This window comes from Melozone crissalis, unplaced genomic scaffold, assembly GCF_028551555.1.
Source record: "Melozone crissalis strain CALT ecotype California unplaced genomic scaffold, PUWL_Pcris_2 ptg000016l_1, whole genome shotgun sequence".
NCBI classification, from domain to species: domain Eukaryota; kingdom Metazoa; phylum Chordata; class Aves; order Passeriformes; family Passerellidae; genus Melozone; species Melozone crissalis.
In genome coordinates, this window is record NW_026535794.1 from 452,897 (window position 1) to 465,619 (window position 12,723).

Consider the following 12,723-nt stretch of genomic DNA (forward strand, 5'->3'; position numbering starts at 1 on the left):
CCCCCGGACCTCCAGAGCCCAGGACGCCTCCGCCCGGGACCCCCGGAGCCCTGGGACCCCCAGCCCCGGAACGTGGGACCCCCGGAGCCACAGGACCCCTGTCCCCAGCATGTGGGACCCCCAGAGCCCAGGCCGTGGGACGTGCAGAGCCCTGGGACCCCTGAGCCCGCAATGGGGGCACACAGAGCCCCCAGCCCTGGGACCCCTGAGCCCGCAATGGGGGCACACAGAGCCCCCAGCCCTGGGACCCCTGAGCCCGCAATGGGGGCACACAGAGCCCCCAGCCCTGGGACCCCTGAGCCCGCAATGGGGGCACACAGAGCCCCCAGCCCTGGGACCCCTGAGCCCGCAATGGGGGCACACAGAGCCCCCAGCCCTGGGACCCCTGAGCCCGCAATGGGGGCACACAGAGCCCCCAGCCCAGGGTGCCCAGAGCCCTCCCGGGCCCGGCCCACCGGGGCTCCGGCCCCACGGACACTGCCCTCGGTACCGGCGGCCGGGGGGGAGCTCGGGGACCCCCCCGATCCCCGCCTCACCCGGGCCCTGCCCCGGGCTGTCAGACTGTGCTGCTCTTCCTCCTCCTCCTCCTCCTCCTCGTGCTGCTCCCCGAGCCCCGGGGCGGCGGGGGGGTGCACAGGTGTGTGCGTGCACAGGTGTGTGTGTGCACAGGCGTGCACAAGTGTGTGCGTGCACAGGTGTGCACAGGTGTGTGTGTGCACAGGCGTGCACAGGTGTGTGCGTGAACAGGTGTGTGTGTGCACAGGCGTGCACAGGTGTGTGCGTGCACAGGTGTGCACAGGTGTGTGTGTGCACAGGTGTGCACAAGTGTGTGCGTGCACAGGTGTGCACAGGTGTGTGTGTGCACAGGCGTGCACAGGTGTGTGCGTGCACAGGTGTGTGTGTGCACAGGCGTGCACAGGTGTGTGCGTGTACAGGTGTGCACAGTTGTGTCCCCGGCTCCTGTCCCAGGATGTCACGCGTGTGTTGGGGGGGTCCCGCTGCGCTGGGACACGCGTGTTGCCCCCCCGTCCGTGTGTGTGTGTGTGTGTGTGTGTGTGTGCCCCCGTGTCCCCGCCGTGTCCCCCCGGTGGCTGCGGGGCCCGGTGGCTCCGTGTGTGCCCCCCGTGTCCCCAGGGACGGCCCGGCTGAGGGAGGGTCGGGACCCTCCGTGTGCCCCCCACCCCCGTCCGGCCGGGCCGTGCGTCCCCGAGCCCCCACCCTGCACAGCGAGGGGACACACGGCAGTGTCACCCCCCCCGCATAGGGAGGGGACACACGGCAGTGTCACCCCGCACAGCGAGGGGACACACGGCAGTGTCACCCCCCCGCATAGGGAGGGGACACACGGCAGTGTCACCCCGCACAGCGAGGGGACACACGGCAGTGTCACCCCCCCCGCATAGGGAGGGGACACACGGCAGTGTCACCCCGCACAGCGAGGGGACACACGGCAGTGTCACCCCCTCACAGCGAGGGGACACACGGCAGTGTCACCCCGCACAGGGAGGGGACACATGGCAGTGTCACCCCCGCATAGGGAGAGGACACACGGCAGTGTCACCCCGCACAGCGAGGGGACACACGGCAGTGTCACCCCTCCCAGGGAGGGGACGCAGGGCTCAGGGGCCGCATGGCCCGGCCGCCCCGTAGCGTGTGCTGTGTTTGTCCCGTGTCACCCCTGCATGTCACCCCCGCGTAGGTGCCCCCAATAAACCAGACAGAGACCCCCGGCTCTGTGTGTCACCTCCTGCGGGCTGGCGGGAGGGACAGTGGCCTCGGGTGTCACCGTGGTTGAACGCTGTGACACTGGGGACGGGTTGGGCCACAGCACTGGCAGAGACACGGGGACAGGGGAGGTGACATCACCTTTACTGAGCCCAGCACACGGCATCGTGTGACATGTCCCACACCGTGGCGTCCCTGTGACACTGTGGTGGCAGAAGGGGTGGCATCACCTTTACTGGGCCCAGTGGAGGGTACCATATGTCACAATGTGACGTGAGCTGTGCCATGGTGTCCTGGTGGCACCAGTGTCCTCATGGTGCCAGTGCCAACAGAGGAGGTGACATTGCCTTTACTGGCACTGTGTGACACTGTGACATTGTGTGTGACGCTGTGCAGTGTCCCAAAGCCCGGTGTCCTGGTGGCACCAATGACCCGCATGGTGGTGGAAAGGTTGGCATGGCCTTTACTGATCCTGACAGGTGGCACAGTGTGACACATCCCGCACCGCAGTGTCCCAGTGTCCCTCGGGTGCCACACGGTTCCGGGGCCAGAGGAGGTGACACCGCCTGTGCTGGGCCTGGCCCGTGGCAGCGTGTGACACGGTGTGACATGTCCCACGCCCCGGTGGCACCGCGTCCCCGTGGTGCCGGGGCTGGGGAGGTGACACCGCCTGTGCCGCCTCTGTCCTGCGGCGCACGGCCCGGCCCTGCCGGTGTCCCCTGTCCCTGTCCCTGTCCCACCTCGCGGTAGGTGCCGTTGTGGGTGAAGGGCTCAGGGTGCACACAGGGCCCGGGGCTGGCCGGTGTCCCTGTCCTGTCACACCTCGCGGTAGGTGCCATTGTAGGTGAAGGGCCCGGGGTGCACACAGGGCTCGGGGCTGGCCGGTGTCCCCTGTCCCTGTCCTGTCACACCTCGCGGTAGGTGCCGTTGTAGGTGAAGGGCTCGGGGTCCACGCAGGGCCCGGGGCTGGCCGGGGTCCAGCGCTGGATGTGCAGGCGGGAGCAGGCGGGCGGGTCCAGGGGCCGCACGATCACCGGCGCCCGCGACGCCACCGACGGGTCCTCGCCGAAGAAGTTGAAGGGGCGCAGGAAGAAGCCGACGGCGTTGCCGGGGGTGGCCGTGTTGGGGATGTCCTCGGCGTGGGGCACGTGCAGGAAGCCCACGGTCACCCAGGCCACCAGGTCCTGGGGGGACGGGGGGGACACAGCGCGGTGTCAGCGGCACCGTGGGTGCCCCGTGGGAGCTGGGGTGACCCTGGGAGCTGGGGAACCCCCGGAGATGGGCCCGCTCTGGGGATGGAACCCCCCAGCAGCCACCAGCCCCGCGTGCCCAGGGTCCCCCCGCGTGTCACCTGGTCCTCGATGGTCTCGTTGTCACGGATGAAGCTCTCGAAGGTGACCGGCGGGTCCCAGGGGTTGTTCTGGGTGTAGATGCTGCTGCTGCTGGGCTCGTTCTCGTGGCGCCGTGTCACGGCCAGGTGGTACCTGCCGCAGGTGAGGGGTGGGGTCAGCCTGGGGGCGGGGGGTTCCTGTCCCGCCCCTGCCCTGGTCCCTTCCCGGTGCCACCCACAGGGCTGGCAAGGGGCACGGGGGTCCCCAGCTTTGTGCTCTCCTCAGCTCCTGAGGGGTTCCCCACGTCCAGGGGGACTCCCCAGGTCCCCAGAGGGACTCCCCAGCTCCTGAGGGCCTTCCCAATCCTCGAGGATCCCCAGATCTCGAGGGGTTCCAATTTCCAGGGCTTCCTCATCTCTCAGGGTGTTTTACAGCTCCTGGAGACTCTTCGGCTTCCAGGGTTTCTCCAGCTCCGACAGCCCCGGGTGTCCCAAACCCCCATGGGGGTTCTCCAGCTCCGACAGCCCCCTCAGCCCTCGGTGTCCCAAACCGCCATGGGCTGCTCCAGCTCCAGCAGCTCCCTCAGCCCCAGGGTGTCCCGAATTCCCAAAGGGGTTCCCCAGCTCCAACAGCCCCCTCAGCCCTGGGGTGTCCCGAATCCCCAAAGGGGTTCCCCATCTCTGACAGCTCCCTCAGCCTCGGGGTGTCCCGAATTCCCAAAGGGGTTCCCCATCTCTGACAGCCCCCTCAGCCCTGGGGTGTCCCGAATTCCCAAAGGGGTTCCCCATCTCTGACAGCCCCCTCAGCCCTGGGGTGTCCCGAATTCCCAAAGGGGTTCCCCATCTCTGACAGCTCCCTCAGCCTCGGGGTGTCCCGAATTCCCAAAGGGGTTCCCCAGCTCAAACAGCTCCCTCAGCCCTGAAGTTTCCCAAACTCCCATGGGCTGCTCCGGAGGATCTCCCAGCTCTGGATGTTCCCCAGCTCCCAGGAACCCCCTCCATCTCCAGCGCAGCACGGGGAGGTGCCAGCAGGGCGAGGCGCCACCCCAGGACGGTGTGCCCAGGGCAGGGACCCCGCGCCCCCGCAGGTGACACCCTGGTGGCACCGCACCCCCATTCACCTGGCCCAGGTGACGCCGCGCTCCTCCTGCCAGCCGCGGGGCAGCACGGGCCCGGCGTGCGAGCTGAGCTGCAGGCGGAAGGTGCGGCGGTGGCCCCAGCGGTTCCGCCGGCGCGGGTTGGAGAAGAGCAGGTAGCGCGGCGCGGGCCGGTGCAGCGGCAGCGCGGCCTCGCGCTCCCGCCGCCGCGGCTCCCGGTGCAGCCACGGCTGCACCACGCGCGCGCCCGCGCTCCAGGGGCTCGAGATGTTCTCGAAGCGGATGTCCATCGTCTCGAAGCTGTTCCCGGAGCCTGCGGGGACCGCGCGTCGGTGCGGGGGACACGGCGGCACGGCCCCGACCCGGGGTGAGGGTGGGACCGCCGAGGTGTCAGCGTGGTGGGACACATGAGGGGTGACACCATGGAGGGATGGGACACTGCCAAGGTGTCATCGTGGTGGGACACAGCAGGAGTGACACCATGGAGGGATGGGACACTGCCAAGGTGTCACCGTGGTGGGACACTGCAGGGATGTCACCATGGGGGGATGGGACACCACAGGGGTGTCACCGTGGAGGAATGGGACACATCAGGGGTGACACCATGGAGGGATGGGACACCACAGGCGTGTCACCGTGGAGGAATGGGACACATCAGGGGTGACACCATGGAGGGATGGGACACTGCCAAGGTGTCACCATGGTGGGACACAGCAGGCATGTCACCATGGAGGGGTGGGACACATCAGGGGGGACACCATGGACATGGATAGGGACCTCATGGAGATACCAACATGGAGGGCTGAGATGCCACCCCCATGGAAGGCTGTGACCCCACAACCAAGCCATCGTGGTGGGTTGGGGTCCAGTTTGGTACACCAGCATGGAGAGGAGGGCCTTTGAGGAGATGCCACCATGGTGGGCTGGGGACACCTTGGAGATGCCACCATGGTGGGCTGGAGACACCTTGGAGATGCCACCACCACCACCACCACCACAAGGGACTGAGGCACCAGGAGATGCTACCGTGGATGTGGCCCGGGAAATATCACCCTGGGGGACTGGGACTCCACAGAGATGCCACCATGAGGGGCTGGGACCCCACGCAGATGCCACCACCCATGAGGGGCTGGGACCCCAGGCAGATGCCACCACCCATGAGGGGCTGGGACCCCACGCAGATGCCACCACCCATGAGGGGCTGGGACCCTGCAGAGACGCCATAGAGGGCTGAAGCCCCCCAGATGTCACCAGGGCTGGGAGATCCCACCACCGTGGAGGGGTGTGACCCTGCAGAGATGCCACCATGGAGGGGATCACCATCTCGGGGTGCGGGTGACACCCAGGTGACACCACCCTTCCAGAAACAAAGCACCCGAGCCCCCGGAGCCCCCCGCGGGTCCAGCCCTCTCCCATCACCCTCCCACGGCCAGGGGCCGCCGGGAGCCTTCACCTGCGACATCCAGGTCCACCTTGTAGTGCACCAGGTGCGTGTGGACGTTGCCCAGGAGGTGGCTGTGCACGCGGCTGCCGTAGCGCCGGCCCTCGGGCGTGTAGAAGGTGGCGTGGATGTAGCCGGTGGCGTGCACCTTGCTCTCCAGCACGCCGTTGGGGTAGAGCAGGAAGTCCCAGATGTAGTCGTAGTTGTAGACGGTGGAGGTGGTCCTGAGCACCAGCGCCCGCCCCTCCAGCCCCGCGTAGAAGTGGAAGCCGCCCTGGAAGTCGCTGTCGAAGTGGCGGCGCAGGGGCACGCCCGTGGGCAGCTCGAACACGCACAGGGCGCGGCGGAAGCGCACGGGCCCGTCGGCGTCCAGCAGGTGGTGGGCGTCCAGGAAGGCCGCGGTCTCGGGGCAGTCCACGCCGCGGGCCAGCTCGTAGCTGGAGGCGCCCATGGCCCAGCCCGCGTCCATGTACTTGGTCTGCATGGCGGCGGGCGAGTGGCCGCCGTAGAAGGCGACGGCCTCCTGCACGCTCAGCTCGTAGGCCACGCGCTCGCCGTCGAAGCGCACGTCGAAGAGCTGCAGGCCGGCCGAGGAGCGCAGGCGGAAGGCCAGGCTCCAGCCGCCGTACTCCAGCCGGTTGCCGCGCAGGCGGTAGCGCCGGCCCTGCGGCTCGCACACCTTGGCGCCGTGCGCGTCCGTGGGCGTCCCGGCGGAGAAGCGCCCGCGGGGCTCGTAGCTGGAGAAGAGCTGGCGGGCGGGGGGCTCGGGCAGGCGGGCCAGGGGCAGCGCGCCCCGCGCGTGGCTCTCGGCCAGCTCCCGCACGCTGCCGAAGTAGCGCCCGTTGTACCAGAGCCGCAGCACGGCCCAGCGCCGCGGGTCGCGGTCCCGGTGGTCCAGCAGCACCTCCAGCCCCGCGGGGTGCAGGAAGAAGCCCTCGACGAAGCGCTGGATCACCAGCCACGTGCGGCGCTCGCCGGGGCCCAGCCCGCGCGGGGCCACATCCGAGAAGGTCAGGCAGCGCTCCGAGCAGTTCTGGAAGCCGAAGCCGGTGGCCTCGCGCAGCAGCGGCTCCAGCGGGGCCAGCGCGGCCACCAGCGCCCGGTGCAGCAGCTCGTACTCCAGGCGGGTCATGGGGCGCGCCCAGAAGGGCACGGCCCGGCCGCCCCGCGGCGGCAGCGCCCGGTAGGAGGCGGGGCGCGGCAGCGGCCCCACGGCCAGCTCGGTCACGTTGGGCTCCGCCTGCGCCCCGAAGAAGATGACGGCCCGGGCCTCGCGCCGCGGGCGCGCCCCGCCGTGCTCCAGGAAGCGCAGCGCCGAGCGCTTGGGCGGCGGCAGCAGCTCCACCAGGAACAGCGAGTTCTTGGCCAGGGGGCCCCCCCGGCTCGGGGACAGCCCCAGCTCCGGCCGCTCCATCAGGAAGGCGCGCACGGCCCGCAGCTCCGCCGGGGACAGGTCGGCGAAGATGGACGCGGGGTCCGCGGGCTCCGCCGAGGGGCCGGAGGCGGCCGCGGTGAGCAGCAGGGCCAGAGCCCAGGGGAGCCCCGGCAGCCACATCCTGGGGACACGGGGACAGGGGTCAGCGCCGGTCAGCACATCGCCCCCGCTCCAGCAGTGCCGCGATCCCAGCAAAGCGGGGAGACCGCGGGGTGACCCCCAGGAGAACCGGGGGGGCCAAGGCGGGATCCCCAGCACAACTGGAACCACCGCGGGGAGGAGCAGAGCTCCCAGAAAAAACAGGCGGGCCCTGGGGTGACCCCCAGGGAAACCAGAGACACCATGGATGTCCCATGGGGAAATGGGGACACCGTGGGGTGAACCCCGAGAAACTGGGGACGTCATGGGGTGACACCCGAAAAACTGGGACACCATAGGGTGACTCCCAAAAAACTGAGGACACTATGGGATGATCCCCGAAAAACTGGGGACACCGTGGGATGTCCCCAGGGGAAATGGGGACACCTTGGGGTGACCCCCCCCAAAAAATGGGGACACCATGGGGTGACCCTCAAAAAACTGGGGACACCATGGAGTGACTCCCAAAAACCTGAGGATACCATGGAGTGAACCCCGAAAAACGGCGCACTATGGGGTGACCCCGGGGGAACTGAGGACACCATGGGGTGACTTCAAAAAACCTCCCCCCAGCCCGGAGCCCCTCAGCACCCCCAAACCCCCTCTCATTGCGGCTGCTGAACCCCCAATGTCGGGGCCCCCCCACCTTAGGGAGCCCCCCGCGCCCCCCACTCACCCGCGCTGGCTCTGCCGCCCCGTGCGAGCAGCGCTGCCGCTCTGTGCCGAGCCCTGCGGCTCTGTCCCCCCCTCTGGGGCACTGACCCCCCCTCCCCGCCCCCAGGGGCACTGACGCCCCCTCCCCACCCCCTCCCCGCCCCCCGAGCCGGCCCGGGGTCAAGGCCACCGGCAGGGCCGTGTCCCCGCTGTCCCCGCTGTCCCCGCTGTCCCTGCAGGGCTGTGTCCCCCGCACCCCCAATCCGCACCTTCGCTCTCTCCGCCGCATCGCCGGGGGGGCGCGGGAGGGACCCCCGGTACCGACCCCGGTCCGGCCCCGCCCTCCGCGGGTTAATGATCACCGGGGCCGCCCGGTCGTTGTCCCCCCGCTCGGAGCGATCGAATTCCGGGAGATGCCGCGGGAGCCGCGGGGTGTGGGGCGGGCCGGGGGCGCTCCGAGCCCCCCCCCGGAGCCCCTCGGGCTCCCAGCAGCGCCCCCGACGCCCCCACCCCCAAAAAAACCCGCAGGGAAACGGACCCGCGGCCTCCATCCCACGGCCGCATCCCGTCCCCATGGCAACGCGTCCCCGGCCCGCCCGTCGCCATGGGAACGGGGCGCCGACCCCCGGATCCGCATGGAAAGGGGTCTTGGACACCCCCCCCCCCCCCCCCAAAAAACTCCACGGCTGCATCCCGTTCCCATGGCAACGCATCCACCGCCCCTCCCTCCGAACCCGGGGTGAAGGGGTTAAAAACCCCGAAAAGGGAAATTGGGTGAAAAAGGCACAAAGGAGGCGTCGGCGGCTGTAACAAACCCAAAACTCCGCGGTAAGTGGTTTTAAAAGCAAAATAAAATGGGATAAGACATTTTAAAAGAAAAAAAAAAAAAAAAAAAGGAAAAAGAGGCAAAGTGCTTTTACAAACAATTGAAACCCCAGGAAAATCCTCTGAAAAGCCCCAAAAATGGGGTTTAGGGTTTTCGATACCCCCAGAGTGGGATGGGTGGTTTGAACAGCCAAAAAAACCCCATCATAAATCATTTTAAACGCAAAGAAAGGGGTAAGTGATTTTAGACCGCCCTGGAAATGGAGTGAGTGCCTGAAAAAGCCCCAAAACTGGAATGAGTGGCTGGAAATCGCCAAAAAAGTCCCAAGGTAAGTGATTTTTAAACAGGGAAAAAAAAAAAAAAGAGAAGTGATTTTAAGATGCTGCCGGAAAGGGGATAAGGTTTTAAAAGCCCCAAAGTTGTGGTGAGTGGTTTTAAAAGGAAAAAAAATTTAAAATAAAAATAAAAGAAAAAAAGATAAGTGGGTTTTGAAGCTGCAAAAAAAGTGGGATAAGAGGTTTTCAAAGAGCACAAAAAATGGCCTGAGTGGTTTCAAAAGCCCCAAAACCCAGGATAAGTGGATTTTAAAGTCCTAAAAAATAGGACAAAGGGTTTGAGAAGCCATTAAAAAAAAAAAAAAAGCCACTGGGATAAGTCATTTTTAAAGCCAAAAAAGGGAGAATAAAAGGTTTTAAAGCCTCGAAATAATAGTATAATGTTGTTATGATATTTTCTGAAATTTTTTTTAATATAAATTTTTCTTTCTTGGGAAGCTGAGAAGCCTCAGAGAGGAATGAAAACAAGAATTATTTGATTGTTTGCTCCTGTGTTTACTGCTCTGGAATGTGCTTTGGAGATTGTTCATTAACAGGTGAATGTTTGATTATTTTTATGTGAATTGGGTTTTTTAATGGCCAATTACAGCCAGCTGTGTCTGACTCCCTGAGTCAGTTATGGGGTTTTATTTTTCATTCTTGCCAAGTTTTTTAATATATTTTTTTCTAGTATCGTTTTAGTATAGTATTTTTTAATAGAAGTACATAAAAAATCAATTTTTTAAAAAACATGGAGTTAAATTCTTATCTCTCACCTCGTCCTGGGAACCCTCACAAACACCACAGTATAAGTGGTTTTAAAAGACTGGGGGGGGAAAAATCAATACAGGAGATTATTTTATTAAAGCCAAAAGAACAAAAGTGACAAGTGATTGAAAAAAAGGACAAAAAAATAGAAAAAAAAAAGAGAAGAAGTAATTGGTTTAATAAACCCAAAAAAGTGAGATAAGTGGTTTTAAAGCCAAAAAAATTCCTAGGATATATTATTTATAAAACAAGCAAACAAAAAAGGATAATTGGTTTTGAGAGTCTCAAAAATGGGAAAAGCGATTTTAAAAGTGAAGAGGAAAATAAATAAATTATTTCAAAAGCAAAAGAAACCTTCAGGATGGGCAATTTTAAAAGCCAAACAATGTAAAAGCCTCCAAAATGGTGATGTCTTCTTAAAAGGCCCCCAGAATTGGAGAAAGGAGAGGAGAGGAGAAAAGGAAAAAAAGAGAAAGGAAAGAAAAGAGAAAGGAAAGAAAAAGAGAAAGGAAATAAAAAGTGCTTTTAAAGCAAAACAAAAAAGGAACGAGTGGTTTAAAAACCCCGCAAAATGGGGGAAGTCGTTTAACACACATCCTCCCCCCAAAAAGGAATAAATAATTTTAAAAGCCAAAAAAGTAAACAGGGTAAGTGAATTCAAAGCCACAAAACTGGGAAGAGTGGTTTTAAAAGGCCCCAAAATTGGGAAAAGTGTCCCCAAAACTCAGGATAAATCACTCCTAAGGCCAAACCCGAGGGACAACTGCTGCTAAGAGTTCCCCAAAAATGCAATAATTTGTTTTAAATGCAAAACATTGTAATAAAGGGTATGAGCAATTCCAAGAGGCTCCAGAAACCCAGAATAAGTGGCTTTGAAAGGAAAAAACAAAACAAAACAAAACAAATCCCAAAACCAAAACAAACAAAAAAACACACACCAAAAATCCAGTTTGAGTGGTTCAAGGGGCTTTAAAGGCTTTGAAAATGGGAGGAGAGTTTTTAAAAGCAAAAAGACCCCAGGGTAAGTGATATAAAAACCAAAAAAATCTGGTTTGAGGATTTGTTTTAAAAGGCTCCAGACCCGGGATGGGCAGTTCTGAAAGCCTCAGAAATTGGGTTCAATGGTTTGAAGAGCCTCAGAAATGGGATGAGAGGGTTTTAAAGCCCCTCCGAAAAGAGGATCAGTAATTTCAAAAGCTAAAAAGTGGATAAATGGTCTTAAAGCTCTCAGCTTGGGATAACTGAGTTTAAAACTCCCCAAAAACGGGATGAGTGATTTTAAATGCAAAAATACCCAGAATAGGTCCATAAGTGGGTTTTAAAATATCAGAAAAGAGGATGAGTGATTTTAAAAGCAAAAAAGAACCAAACCAAACCCAACCCAATAGCCCTCAAAAAAAAAAAAATCCAAAAATTCAGCAGGATAAATGATTTTTAAAGCAAAAAGAAAAAAAAAAAAAAAAGATAAATGGTTTTAAAGCCCCTAAGACAACGAGTTAAGTGATATAAGCCAACATCATCAAAAAACAAACAAACAAAACAAAGAAACCAAGGAAAAGTATTTTCAAAGGCCAAAAACATGGAACAAGTGATTTTAAAAGGGAAAAAAGAGATAAGTTGTTTGATAAACAACAACAAAAAAAAGAGATAAGAAGTTTTGAGGCAAAAAAAACCCCTGGGATTAATAATTTATTTTAAAAATAAAATAACATAAAATAACAAAAAATAACATAACATAACATAAAATAAAATAAAATGAAATAAAATAAATCAAATATAAAATAAGATAAATAAAATTAAATTAAATTTTAAAAATAAGATTAAAAATTGTACTTGGACCACTGCCCACCATACCATAGATAACTATATAAAAAACGTTTCAAAATATATGCGTCCATTTATAAATACAGAAATGCCATTTGTAAATATACTAATCTATAAATACAAATATATAGAAATATAAGTACATATATAAATATAAAAATAGATTTATTTACACATATATACATCTACAGAAATATATAAACATACAAATATACATAAATATATTAATAAAATTAGTTTAAGTAATATGATATTTTTATATATTTACACAAATATATGATAAAATATTCATAAATATTTAAAAGTATTTAATATAAATATATACATTTATATAAATATATAAATGTACATATATACAAATAGACATACATATATTAATAATATTTTGTTAAGTAATATTATATATAAATATACAAATATACATATATAGAATCATAAATATATTTAAATATATACATGTATGTATACATATATATATATAAAAATATAATTATGTTAAGTTATACGGAATATAAATATAGACATAAAGAAATACATATGTATACATAAATATAAATATATAAATGTATTTTTATAAATATATAAATATGCAAATATATATAAAAATAAAATTATGTTAAGTAGTATCATGTATTAACATATTAATATACACATATGAAAATATATATTATCATAAATATATTTAAATATATTATATGTAAATATAAAAATATAGAAATATACAGATATATAAATAAAATTATGTTATATGGAATATAAATATCAAAATATATAAATTTATAAATACATGAATAAAATTAGGTGAAGTAATATGAAACATAATATGAAACATATATATAAATATATATATATATATATATCTGTGTAGAAATACGAGAGTATGGTTTACATATGGTTAAACATACGTATTAAAATACCCGTTAAATATATGTATTAAACATAGTTAAATATATGTGTTAAAATAATGTTAAATACACGTATTAAACACAGTTAAACACATATAATAAAATAATGTGAAATACGTGTATTAAACACAGTTAAACATGTGTATTAAAATACATGTTATACATATTAAACTCAGTTAAACATATATATTAAATTCTATGTTAAATACACATATTAAACATAGTTAAACATATGTATTAAATTCTATGTTAGATATGTGTATTAA

At 56.1% G+C, this 12,723-nt stretch overlaps 2 protein-coding genes across 10 annotated transcripts; one reads left to right on the forward strand and one right to left on the reverse strand.

Annotated features, from left to right (window-relative positions):
• Positions 1-37: 37 nt before the first annotated feature.
• LOC128935143 (uncharacterized) lies at positions 38-1,728 on the forward strand. Of its 9 annotated transcripts, none has more exons than XR_008482926.1 (5): positions 38-653; positions 852-1,246; positions 1,283-1,352; positions 1,422-1,489; positions 1,556-1,728. XR_008482926.1 is itself a non-coding variant. In XM_054273179.1 (5 exons), exons 1-5 carry the CDS (start codon positions 172-174, stop codon positions 1,710-1,712), a joined length of 1,299 nt encoding a protein of 432 aa, XP_054129154.1. In that variant the 5' UTR covers positions 38-171; the 3' UTR covers positions 1,713-1,728. The 9 variants fall into 9 exon arrangements, 4 of the variants coding, with proteins under 4 accessions (XP_054129154.1, XP_054129155.1, XP_054129157.1 ...); XM_054273179.1 differs by adding an exon at positions 774-789 and having other exon boundaries at positions 38-695; positions 852-1,385; XM_054273180.1 differs by adding an exon at positions 774-789 and having other exon boundaries at positions 38-695; positions 920-1,385.
• An 881-nt stretch (positions 1,729-2,609) lies between these two features.
• Positions 2,610-8,153, reverse strand: AOC1 (amine oxidase copper containing 1). Its single transcript, XM_054273164.1, has 5 exons — positions 8,090-8,153; positions 5,606-7,149; positions 4,177-4,465; positions 3,077-3,209; positions 2,610-2,909 (listed from the first exon to the last, which is right to left on the reverse strand). Exons 1-5 carry the CDS (start codon positions 8,107-8,109, stop codon positions 2,631-2,633), a joined length of 2,265 nt encoding a protein of 754 aa, XP_054129139.1. The 5' UTR covers positions 8,110-8,153; the 3' UTR covers positions 2,610-2,630.
• Positions 8,154-12,723: the final 4,570 nt, after the last annotated feature.